This window comes from Aquila chrysaetos, chromosome 24 (assembly GCF_900496995.4).
Source record: "Aquila chrysaetos chrysaetos chromosome 24, bAquChr1.4, whole genome shotgun sequence".
Lineage (NCBI taxonomy): Eukaryota > Metazoa > Chordata > Aves > Accipitriformes > Accipitridae > Aquila > Aquila chrysaetos.
In genome coordinates, this window is record NC_044027.1 from 17,610,498 (window position 1) to 17,623,186 (window position 12,689).

Consider the following 12,689-nt stretch of genomic DNA (forward strand, 5'->3'; position numbering starts at 1 on the left):
CATATGAGGCTCCCAAAAGATACTGCAAAAGGAAAGGTAGAAGTTCTGCAGCAATACCTCAGGATCCATTCTCCTTCACCTGGACCTCGAGGCATAACTCCCTCTGCCTTCAGTGGGGAAAAGATACAGTCTTCATTAATGAAAGATGGGGCCAAGCCCAGCACCTCAGGAAACTGCAGCAGAGGAAAAAGCACATCTTCTCAGAGACAGAAAGGCTCAAGCAGCTCTGCACAGAAAGGATCTGAAAAAGAAAACCTTAAGCACCCTTCAAAGAGGAGGGTAAACATTAAAAAACATCACTCCTACAGCCCTGAAATTGTTCAGGAATTTATGTATCGAAAGAATCAAGAAAGAAAGAAAAAAAGCCTAGAAGAGAAAAAGTCTTTGGTGCAGGCCACAGAGATGAGAAATAAGAGATTGCAAGAAGTATACAGGAAACAGAAAGAAGCTGTTGGAAGGAAAACATGTTCTGACCAGATGCGCAAGTTCATGGGGGAAACAGCTTCTGCCAAAGGAAGTCCTCAGTGTAAACTTAAGCAAGTAAGTCATAAAGAAGTGGCAGATTGAAAACCCTCCAATCTTGATCAGTACAGCACCATGCAGGAGATGAAACACTTCATACAAATGCTCTGAAGTGTCAGGGAGAAAAAGTTTTATCTGGAAAAATAGAGCAAATATCTTCTAATTATGGCAAGAACTGCTGGGCTCATTAGTAAGGCTGGAACCCTTGACTTCAGGGCCAAAAGCCTGGAAATCTCCATTGCTTAAGCTAAAAGAGCAGGTTTGTTGTTTGGTGCATGCAGTTTTCCAGTTACATGAACCAATTATTAAGTGGAACAAAAGCCAGATATTACCCTCATGTTGCCTAGCTATTTAGTGCTTACACTAATGGTCACTTCTGTTTCAGGAACAAACCAGTGGTGGAATCCTGGAGAGGAGTTTCATGGCCTGGGTGGATAAAACATCCTGTACTCTATTAAGTAAAGATCACGGAGGCAGGTACTCAGACATAAAAAGCATCCTAGAAAGCTTCTTTCTCAGGACACTCTGCAGACTTTTCACAGTATTCTGTTGTAAACCATACATAATAGAGCAATGGACTAATGTACTGTCATATCTCACCTTAAGGTCAGCCTCACTGCACCGTGGTCCAGAGAGGTTACAGAACCTGGGAGCACCTGGGAGCGCTTTCGAACATGGAAGGACACCGATGCTCTGGCTCTCCAGGTTGAGGCAAACTTTTCAGCCTACTTTTATGTTTTCTGTTTTTAAATAATAATTATTCCTTGCCAGCCCCAGGCTGATTTTTCTCCACATCTGTCAGCAGTTCATGTTCCATCCTGAATCTATCATTTGACAAATGTATCTATAGACAGAGAAATCTATTTCTTTTTCTTTTGAGAAGCGCTTGAGCTGAGGATACTGGTCTGTGCAGAAAGCTACTGTTACTTTGTCTTTATAACGTGACATTTTTCCTTTTTGTTTAAACAGGAATCAACTTCTAGAAACAGTTCAATCACCTAAAAAAAGAGAGGCATTAGCTTCTCCAGCACCACTGGAATCCGAATGCTGGTTTCTCAGTCCTCTGAAATGTCAAGACTTGAGGGACTGCTCTCCCCCAGCTCTGCATACACCTCCTCTGAGCTTTTCCCTTCCTCAGAAAGATGCAAAACCTTACTCCAAGGACTTGACTTCTGGTCTTTCTCCATACAGAATTAAACATGAGCGAGTGAAAGCCATACGTAGTCTATCTAAGGAACTTGCAGAAAAGATTGAGATGGCAACTAAGAGACTGAATGCAGCAAGCTGGATTAAAGAGTCTGCTGACAAAACATTGACAGAGACAACTTTGGACATTTACAATGAGTCTTCTTCTGTCCCAGAGCCTGAGACATCCAAGGATGAGCAAGACAGGACAATGACTATACAAATGCTTCTGGACACCCCAGATCCTGATGTGTTATGTGTGTCATCAGATAGAGAATCTCAGGGACTGGGCAGGATTAGCCTTGTGGATAGCACTGAGGGAGCAACAGCCTTGGACAGACAGAAGGAAATACCCGCTCCTTTGCCTGGCAGGAGTGCTGCAAGCAAAGAATTACCATGGATCTTTCGTAGCGCAGGACAGAGGCATCTCAACGCTGGGGAAGACCTGAGCAACACATTGCAAGGTAGATCATATTGACACAATGCAACAGTGAGACTCAGATGCCATAGCCCAAGTCTTCCAAAGCTACAAAGCAGTGTTTAAGCCTGATCTCCCCTTGGCTATTGAAAGCATTGTGTCTTGGAAAATTCCTGAGCAGTGGGTCTTCTAGGCTGTATCCATACTGCTCAGAGGGAGCAGTTGCTGGAGCCTTGAGTGTTTGCAGGCTTGTTCTCTGCACAGCTCACAAATGTACTGCCAAGAAGAGTTGCAGGTGCCCTCAGCAAGCAGCACAGGCAGCCTAGGGACCCTCTGGCAGCAGCAAGTACGAGCGCCACTCCATATGCTGTTCAGTATCTTTAGATCAGTAGGGCAGAACCATGAAATTCCAGCAAATCTCCTCAGATTGGACAGTTGCCAGGATGTTAGTAGCGACTGACTTTTCTTATATGTCCCTTTGGTTAGCCCTGAAAAGTCCGTCAGTCCCCCTGTGAAAGGAGAGATTGGACTGAAGTAGAGGCTATCACATTGAGAAGTAATGATCTAACTTGAGTAATGATCTAATTACTTTCTTCTCCTCTCATTGCACCTGTGAAACTACATCTCTTAATTTTATCTGTGGTTTTGCCACTGATTTTGGACACCTCGCTTCACCTTCTGGTGCCTAGGCTTTCCCAGAAGTAAGAAAGGAATTATAAGCCTAACCCCATGTACTTAGAAATCTGTGGATAAGAAGAGCTATATGGAAGTTAAGTGCTCACATATAAGTAGGCAGAGAATAGATGCCAAAGATTGGGCCATTTCATTTCTACAAAGAGCATATCTATTAAATGCCCTCATTTGTCTTTTTAAAAGGTTTTCCTGTGAATAAGGGCTCTGAGGTGGACACAAGCCTATTGCATGAAAAGCCAATAACCAGCCCAGCCTCTCCATCTCACAGATTCCTCACTAGAAGGTAAACAAATTTGGATATATTATTCTCTGCTAAACGCGCCGCACACACACGTAGTTAAAATAAATAGCGCCAATTCAGCACGGAGCCAGACTGCTCTTTACTCCTTACCCAGCGAATTGCCAAGTAGGCAGATTTTTGACACAAGATATACTGAAAGAGGGAACCACCTATTTGTAGAGAGCTGGAAGATCAATAGGAAAGGTTCAGCCGGGGTTTTTTGGAGCCGTGGAGCTCCCCTACAGTACTTTTGCCCTGGCTGCAACCTCCCGGCAGCCCGAGGAGCCTGGGAGCTGAGGGGGGGGAGGTTTCTCGCCACGCAGCCCAGCCCTGCCCCGCTTGCCCGAGGGAGCTCTGGCTCTCCGCCCCTCTCCGGAGCGGGGGCAGCCCCGGGCGGGGTGGGCGGCGGCGGCGGCGGGGCTGACCGCCAGGGGGCGCCGCGAGCCCGCCGCCAGGGGCGCCCCTCCGCGCCTGCGGGGCCGCTCGCTGCGCCCGCCGCCGCCCGCCGGCCCCCGGGAGCGGGAGGAGCGGGAGCGGGAGCGGGAGGGCGGCCGAACCCCCCCGGGTCAGACCTCCGTGTCTGGCACCTAACAGGCAGCCCGTGCCTCCCTCCCCGCCCCGGTAGAACAAAACCCTCAGTGTTTTAACGTGTGGCGTTGGCGGGAGGAGAAATTGATTGTGAGTACCTAGTTAAGTCTCCACTGATCTCCTTTTTGCAGGGGATTAAAGAGTGATTTAATCAACTGAATACTAGAAATCCATTTTGAGTAATTGTTTTCACTCACTTTGCCCCAAAAGTGGGTGAAAAATTCCAATTGCTGCAGCTCTGCAGGTTGTGTGTATGTGGAGCAACACCTACTCACAAACATCAAGTTCCCATGAACAGGACGCACGTTGGAGCGTGGTGATCATTACGGAAAATAGGCTTTGAAGCAGGAAGTTTAGAAAAAAGGGATTACATTAACGCAGGTTGGTTTTGGTCAGCCTACGTTAATTAAATATTTAATGTAGATGGCAGTCGATAGAAAACCCTCTGCGTTTAGCCTGTATCTTAGAGTGCAAAGACATATTTGTGTAACTACCCCAGGTGGGTCATCTCTGGTCACAGGGAGGACCACGAAGGGACCCGTTAGTTCAGACACAATCGCTAACTGCAGACCAGACTGTGCCCCTGTCCAGCCACAGAGAAGGACAAAGCTGGAGTCCCCGCAGGGGCCGCATGTCTCTGCAGAGAGGTCTTCCCTTAGAGAATAAATCCCCTGAGCCCTAGATTAAATATGACCTGGACAGGCATTACCAAAGAAAGGACATATGTGCAGCAAACTGGCCACTGCGTCCCCAAATTCCCGTTCAGAGCGAAGGAGGAGGTGTTGGTGCTGCAGGATCCCTGCCCAGGCGGGGATGGAGTAGCTCTGCTTAACGGGCAGTTCATCAGATCCTGGGACCAAGCAGGCTGTGCCAAACTGCTTGCAGTTAAACTGCAGAAAGCTCTAATGGGAAGAGCGGTTTGTTTAATTGAAGGCAGGAAAGGCACAGCATTCTTTTTAAGAAGATTGTTTACAGCTTTACAGTGCAAAGTAAACAAGAGGAAAATGAAAATTGGAGAGATAAGTCCAGACAGCTCAGCTTACCAAAGTTATGAAGAGTAATTACTGGAATTACTGAGAGTTAAAACCCTGTTCTTTGTGCGCAACTACCACATTCACAAAGGCTGGGCTGATTTCTGCTCTGAGAGATCAGTTGCAAGGATTATGGAGCTGTTCTGTCACAGAAGATGGCAAATGTATAAAACATGAGCACTCGGCACTCAGAGCGTGCAGTGAGGTGTCAGAGCTGCGTACGCACTGCACCTTAGAGAGCACAGCCCACCAGTCTGGAGAAAATGGTGGGGTCCATTACTCTTGTCTTGAAGCGTGCGTGTTTATAGGCAACTCTAATTCACGGTAATGGAAGGTAGGTGCAGAACCCCCTTGGGGCCCGAAGGGAATAGCCCCTCCGCTGTAATGGACAAGCATCAGACAAAGTAGAAATAAGACAGATTGCACTGATCTCCTGAACAATGCAATTACTGAGAAAGCAAAGCTCCCGTGTGTTTGAGCAGTGGAGTCAAAGTCCTCAGAGTATCACAGAAAGAAAAAGAGCAATAAAACCTCCCAAACAATAAATCGCAACCCTGTTGCGAATGCTGTTTCAAAAGATGAGGAGAGCTACTTGCAGATAAAATATCACTGTATTTAGAGATTAGAAGTGGAAAGTGTTGCTATGTTGTGAACAACTCCAGACTCATCTCCTTGGGGGTTGAGGGCTCCCTCTAATGCAGCAGTAGTGACAGTAAGGGGACGATACAAAGGAAAGACCACCCCATGTCTGACCCTTTCTTAGCCTTTAGTAAAATAGATAATACAAAGGTTCAGTGTAAAAGCCTGTCTTTGAGTTGTCTTCAGCTTTTATTTGCATATGGTCTAGATTCTAATTTTGCACCTAGTCCTGAAGCCTGCACTCTCACTCATGGGAAGCAAAAGTGGATGAGAGTCCTTCTGTACACACCAGTAGGCAGCACATGCCAGTAAGGACAACATGAGGCTTCCATGACCAAGCTGTTCCTGAAGTTGCTCCGGTACCAACTGATTCACATGCCTGCTGAGGGCATACATCTATGATCTGATCAGAGAGAAAGCCACGTGGTAGAGGAGCACCAGTGTGTTAAGGAGGTGGCTGAGGAACATGTTTTCCAGGGTCATAATTCCTCCTGCTGCAGACACATTTGCACTGTGAGTGCATGAACTCCATATGGGGGACTGTTAGTAGGGAGTGAAGGAAGCGTGTCTCTTCAAAACTTTACAGGACTTGGCTACCAGGTGGGGATAGTGCTGTGTCTTAGCCCTTGGTAAATCCATGCCTGTGTAGCTCATCACCGGTGTAGCTAGAGCTAGGTTAGAAAATATGATAGTGAAAGCAGCTGAATTGGGTCTATGCTCTGACTTCCACTGTTGCTACCAGCAATAATGAGTTATGAGTCCACAGTTGGCTACAATGGATGTTCTCTTCAAGAGTTCATCTAAACCAAGCCACCTGTTAAAAACTGACTGTTTGCTGGCCTCATTCACAAATACGAAACATCCAGTGTTACAAAATCAGCACTCTTGAACATGATCTTATCCACAGCCAGTTTCGACAACACAGTTTTGTGTTTACATGTTTAATTATAGCTGTGAAAACAGTGAGTCATGTTCATGCAAGAGATCCTGCAGGTGCCTCTTTCCATAAGAAATGTTCCCATTTCATGCACGGCTGCTCTGCAGTCCACAGGGGTGGCTGACGGAGATTTGTTGCTAATGCAAATGACACACTGATGGGAATTCTCCAAACTGCCAGAAAATGCGTATGCAATTTCCTTATTTTGATTCAGTTACCCATATAAGTGGATTTCTGTTACACTCTTGAGAGTCAAAAAGACCATAACACTTTTGCCATAAGTTCAGTTTTGAAAGTGCACTTTCAAAAGGGCAGCCTCACAGGCTAGGGCAGAGCAAGCAGCTGCCAGGCAGAGGCCTGATGTGCTGAGACAGTTAGCTGTTAGATCACAGCTCTGCCTCCTACTGTGGACCCAATAATGCTTTCTCTTTAGCCAGTGCAAATCCAAAGAGCCTCATCTGGGAATTGTGATGGTTTATGCCCACTGCAGAGCTGGCTGTGTCTGGAAGAAAGGGGTTGCTGGCCACTCCTGTGTAATCCCAGTATTTTCTGTAGAATCTGCATTGACTTTCACTGATGTTGGCAATAGCCTTCCCAGAAAACAAGCAGGGTTGGATTTGGACCTTGGCATCAGTCTCTCCAAACAGAAGTAGGCACTTCTCAAGAGCCAAAGAAAACAGTGGCATTGACTAAAAAACTATCACAACACAAATGCAGAGACAATACTCAGTGCATTTGCCCAATGGATATTAGAACTGCTTCTTAAGAAATCTCTGCTACCTCTTCTCTTTCTCTCTCATCCACCTCTGCTTCCACTTTCTGAAGACTACCTCCAAGACATGTTAGTGGAAGCTGTTCTAATCGTTTTAGCAGTTTCTGGGTCATGAAAAACAAAGAAAAGCTTATTAACGAGAAAAATGAGATAAGATTTCCCTAAGCTGATTGCCAACAAAAAAAATTTTCCACATTCATTTTTCTGTATAAAAAAGAAAACATCTGTCACCATTTCAATGTGTCTCAGTGTCCCTGCATGTGTTTCAGCTGAGGCTTGATCAATAAATGCCCATTTTCACACCTTCCTTCCTAATCTTTTTAGTTAAGCTCAGATAGTTAACAGATCAAAACAAAGTAAAACCAGTTAGCTGTGATCTTCATCAGGACTGCGGGACTTGGTGCTGACATTGTTTTGAAATATTAAAGTATATATATCAATAGCAAATGTTAGTTGGGCCACAGCCATGCTCAGCACAAGTCCCAGAAACACTGGAACAGAGATCAGTACTTTGTGTTTCTAAAAAGATTTCAGATAACTTTGCCAAGGTTCAGAGCTAGATTGTGCAACAAAGTCCTAACAATGGCACGGATTGTACAATGCAGCCCTCATAAATTAAGCTTCAAAACTGCAAGGTGGTTGTTTCTATTTGCCACTAGGTTGAAAAATATCCAGTTCTTCAGAGCAGTAATTAGAGTAGGTGAAGACAAGTGTTGTGAGCTTTCCTGACAACATCAAGGTACAAGAAAGGGGATTTTGTACATTGGCAGGTATGACTTTTCAGTCAGTCTTTTGTTTCCATTTAACAAAATTTAATAAATGATAGCTTTGTTAAAATGAAATAACCATTTTTTTGTTTAAGAGATTGCTTACGCACATGCAAGATCTCAAAAACTCTCTAATTGTTTTTGTTACCTTGACACAGTCCGCAGAGAGAACTCACAGCTTGGAGGAATCACTACCCATGTAAGACTATTTTGAAAGTTCAGAATCAAGAGGAGATTGCCAACCAGTGTCCCAGAGAGAGCCTGAGGACACCGAACAGCCTCATATTACAGCCCTCTGATGCTCTGAGCCCTGGAGCTGAGACTCACGACACCTTTGAGCGGGACTTTGGTAAGGTGGCATTCCCCAAAGTGTCACAGGGCGGTGGTTACTCAGTGCCCTCCCAAGGTGCTTCTTATTGTATTGCAAAAGAATGAATAGTGCTTCCTTGCAAGAGAATTCTTGCCAAAGGTTCTGACTAGGACTGAAAAGACTTCTAGGGTGAGGGGGAATTTCAAATAGCTGGTTCATGTTCCAAATTTCGAAGGTGAAGAACAAATGTATGAAAAAATGTCCCCTCAATTTTCATGTCCAATTTAACAGATACATCCCACTAAAAAGTGCAATAGAAATGCTTTGCCTTTTCCACGCAGTGCTGTGCTGTTTCACAGGTGTGAATTCAGCAGAGCGACACCTCACAGGTTGCTCCTGTGCTGAGTTACACACGCAGCAGCTACAGACGGCCCCGATGGAACAAACTCCCTTCAAATCAGAGACATTTTCAGCACCCTGCAGCTTCATCTGAAGGTCTCAAGGAGCCTTGCAATTAATTCTTCATAATTACCACATCAGATAAGTGTTAGATATTATCCTACGGATCCTGCAGGGCTGGACAAGGCAAGAGTGGGGTGCAGGGCATCACCACTTCTGCTCAGAACAAATGTTTGCATAGAAATAAGGGAAAGTTTGTGGCTGAAAGGGTTAAATGGCAAACAGTAGCATGCAGGCTGCTCTGTCTGAAGAGATCTCTGCTTGCTTCCACCAAACAGTAGCAGATGGTGCATTGTTTTAAGGGCTTTTCCGAGACAAAAGAACAAGATCAGATAACCTGTCCTCAAAGAGGGTACTTAAAAAAAGCCTTTGCTCTTATTAAGGATTCTTATTGTTTTCCCCACAAAATTTTATACATACTGGATTTTGAGGTGGTCGAGAAGCCAACCTTGTTTACTATGCTTCTCCCCACCCCCCAGGGACTAGAAGGGCATCTTACATGATTGGACAGTAAGTCTGTTGTCTGAAGTGTTTACCATAAGCAGAAGACAATGTATTTATTTAATATTAAATAACTAAGGGCCCCAATTCTGGACACTATCTGGCAAAAAGACCCTGCCGTCTACTATTCACCACATGAACAACAGCAACTGCTGCCTCTTGTGTATGCCAGGAGAAACCTTTACCTTCTCTGAGCATTTGCAGGAGCTGACAGCTTTTGAGTGTGCCCAAGCCCAAGGTTTGACTGTAAGCCAGCAGTTCTACTATGGGCCATGTTGCTGCAGATGAGGCACAGAACTGTCATGCTGAAGACAATGTGGTTTTGAAATATGGGTCACAAGTGGATCCGTTCACCACTCTTATCAGGAAAAGGGCATTCAGACGCAAGGCTGTATTGTCTGCTATAAAGCATCACACCAGCAGTTGATTCTGTTCTCTTTCACAGAACACAGAAGTCACCGTGCACATGCAGCATAATGATGTGCAATTATACAACTGCTGCAAAATATAAATATTAATATAAAATATAAATATTTACCTTTGAAAGATACATGCATCCCCATAGCTAATTGCTATGCCAAAGACATGACAAATTTTCTGTAGTAAACATACTTGGCAAAATAACAAATTTCATTTTCAAACACAATAAAGCACAGTATAAGAAGCAGATATTCACAAAATATTTGTAATTACTGCCTGGAGGAAGACAGTGAATCTGTCCTGAACTGTTGAATTTTCTTTTTAAACACAGCCAGTATAAAATCCAGAATTGCAAATGCTATAAGAACATACTGTGATGAACACAAATTGTCTCCACAGGCATCACTGGAAAGTATTTCATGTAGCTCTTATATGCATCTCTAATTGGTTTAGGCACAAAACTTGCTATAACCAAGTGAGCTGACGAGGAAGTGGTTTGCACATTCTGCTTATCTCGGAGACACAACTACATAAAATCTTTCCATCATTCCTGCCAGACCACCAGGTCTCTTCCACAGGGAGCTGAGAAGATGAGCTATACTTCCCTTGGTACTGCAGCACACCCTCTGAATATAGCCCACAGTACCCAAGTTTCTGTATTGCTATTAAATAAGGGAACTAGGTGATTTGAAAAAACATTTTGCCTGTGCCCCTTCGTACAGCCTTGTGATTGGACTATGAGCCAGATTGGACTAAATGAGCCAGAAAGCTCATTTCATCGGGCCAGGCTTTTGTTTCGTTTTTGTATTTGAGAGCTAACAAGGTTTAAGCTGAAATTAATTGTTAAAAAAGTATTTTCTAAATGTTGAAGCTTAAGCATGACTACTGGTTTAAAGTAATTTGCGTTAGGAAAGCAAACTGAGTGCTCTTCATTATTCTTAAAATGCAGAATTTTAACATGGATTACAAAGAAAATATACATAACATCTTTCCTCTTGACTGCTGATTGACATATTCTCTCGTATCACTAGAGGGAGCTGCCTTCTTGCTTCTAGCAGAGGGAGAAATTATTACATTAGTGGAATCAGCAAAGTAGTGTGACAGCATGGTTTCAGCTAATTGTCCTCTGATTGATAGTTTTGAGATAAGACAGCTCTTCGTGTTTCACTTCAAAATCCTACACTGTCTTTCGTATTTTACAAAGCTTCTGCCTGGTGAAGCTTCAGTGAGCTCCATCATCAGCCTTCAAACATCTCTAAAGTAGCCTGCAATGATGGCAGCGTTGAAGCATAGCATGCTTCTTGACTCTGTGACAGGCAACACGAGAATTGCTCTTGAGAATTGCTCTCATTTCCTTTGATACCAGTTTTCTTCCTCTGAACTAGTTTCTTTCCATACCCACAGAGACTGTGTTTGCACTGCTTATTAGCTGGCTGATAAATCATCCTATTGCCTGTGTGTGCACAAGAAATGAGGACTTTTTCCCTCTCCATGCTACTACCCCATAGTGTGCTGTTACTCGTAAAATAGCACTGCAAAGCATGTGGACAAGTGTGCATTTCTTACTCTGTGGAGTCCAGTGTTGCTTTGCCACATGGGTTGGGGCTTTGGTTTCCATACTGCAAGCGTAGTGGATTGAGGGAATTTAGTATAATTGGTGAGCTACAGAAGGAGCATTCCATGGAAATTTAGGGTTCTGGTTAGGTCCAGACTCAGGCCTAGCTCTCTCTTGCTAGCCTGTGGCAAGAGCTGCTCTGCTGCTCTGCATGTGCTATGCCACACGTGGAAGGGTCAGCAGCAGGGTGAGGTATTGCCATGTGCTGCAACATCTGGCTGGAAGCTGAACTCTAGCCAACCCTCCGCACTAAAGGATTTAGACATAAATACAAAATATGCGGAGGACAGGAGCAGCACAGACCACATTAATCCCCTTGTTTAGCAAGCAGCTACTCTTCAATGACAAGTGGGATACCAGATGTATTCATAGAGGAGAGAAGAAACTGATTCAGCAGTCATGGAAATACAGATTCTCCAAGGTACTCAAGAATGCAGATCAGCCCCTTGGCTTTCCTGAGTAAACAAGTATAACCTTCAAGTTCAGAGTCTCTTGCGTAGGGATTGCTCTTGGCTCACAGGTCTTGCTGAAGAAGGGCCAAACAGCCATCCTGTTCGCCCATGCTGCATATCTCAGCTGGGATCAGGAGTTAGCAAACCTCTCTTCTGTATCTTCAGTTACTTGTCATCACTACAGCTCAGTTCCTGCATGCTAACAAAGTACTGAAATGCCTGGGTGGTATTTCACCCATCCCTTCACTTACCTGAAGAGCATCCTAAAATAATAAAGCAAATGAGCTAGCCCAGTAATTCTGGAGGGGAAGGATTCCCCTGCCCTGGGTATCAAATGGGTCAACTCCTTCTGGGTCTGCTGCACCATTTTACAGCAACATTTCAGGACTCTTTACACCCCATCTTCATACACCTCCAGGCAATAATGTAGTCAAAGTTATGCTTACATCTGAAGTTGCAAGTATGTATTTTTGTAATAACTGGTTTGGACTGATTGCTGACATGGGCAGAAAGAGAAAAAGCTGTCCTTGAGTAAAGCAGCAGTAAGTGCTTCTGCCTAGCTTCAAGTGATTAGAAAAATGAGACTTTTAGCCTGGCTTTTTTAATTATATGTCACAGAGATTCTACAGGGCTTTACTGAGATTCTGCAGGTGCAGCGGAAAGTGATTTAATAAATAGCATTTTTTTTAAAAAGACTGAGTGTATGTACATTGAAGCTATCTGGGTATGCAGTAAAATGCCATTCATCATAACATAAGAGGACGTGAAATTTAGCCAGATGGTATTTTCTTTAACGCAGGATACTGCAACACAAGAAATGCATCTGGAAATAGCCACAATTAGGAAAACTATGTTCAAAAGGAGTGAAAACAGAACAGAACAAACTTTTTATTCACTTTGAGATCAATACCACTGGTCAGGCTTTGAGCAGAGCAATAACATTTTTCAGTTTGAGGCACAAATTGAAAATACTTGTCAGTTTTAAACTATATCCTAATACATTACCATACTTCAGAATGGCCCAGATATTAGTATTAAAAGCTACTCAGACAACTTAGTGTCAATACATTTAGCTTGTAAATTTTTTTAATAAAATGACC

General features: G+C 44.0%; 1 protein-coding gene across 1 annotated transcript in view; it reads left to right on the plus strand.

Annotated features, from left to right (window-relative positions):
* Positions 1 to 3: 3 nt before the first annotated feature.
* The window catches only part of CCDC187 (coiled-coil domain containing 187), a 37,051-nt gene continuing 24,365 nt past the window's right edge, over positions 4 to 12,689 (plus strand). The window contains exons 1-6 of the mRNA XM_030000976.2: positions 4 to 540; positions 908 to 999; positions 1,129 to 1,227; positions 1,492 to 2,171; positions 3,002 to 3,101; positions 7,991 to 8,181. Of these exons, the coding sequence (XP_029856836.2) occupies positions 4 to 540; positions 908 to 999; positions 1,129 to 1,227; positions 1,492 to 2,171; positions 3,002 to 3,101; positions 7,991 to 8,181 (1,699 nt within the window). The remainder of the gene's footprint in view (positions 541 to 907; positions 1,000 to 1,128; positions 1,228 to 1,491; positions 2,172 to 3,001; positions 3,102 to 7,990; positions 8,182 to 12,689) is intronic.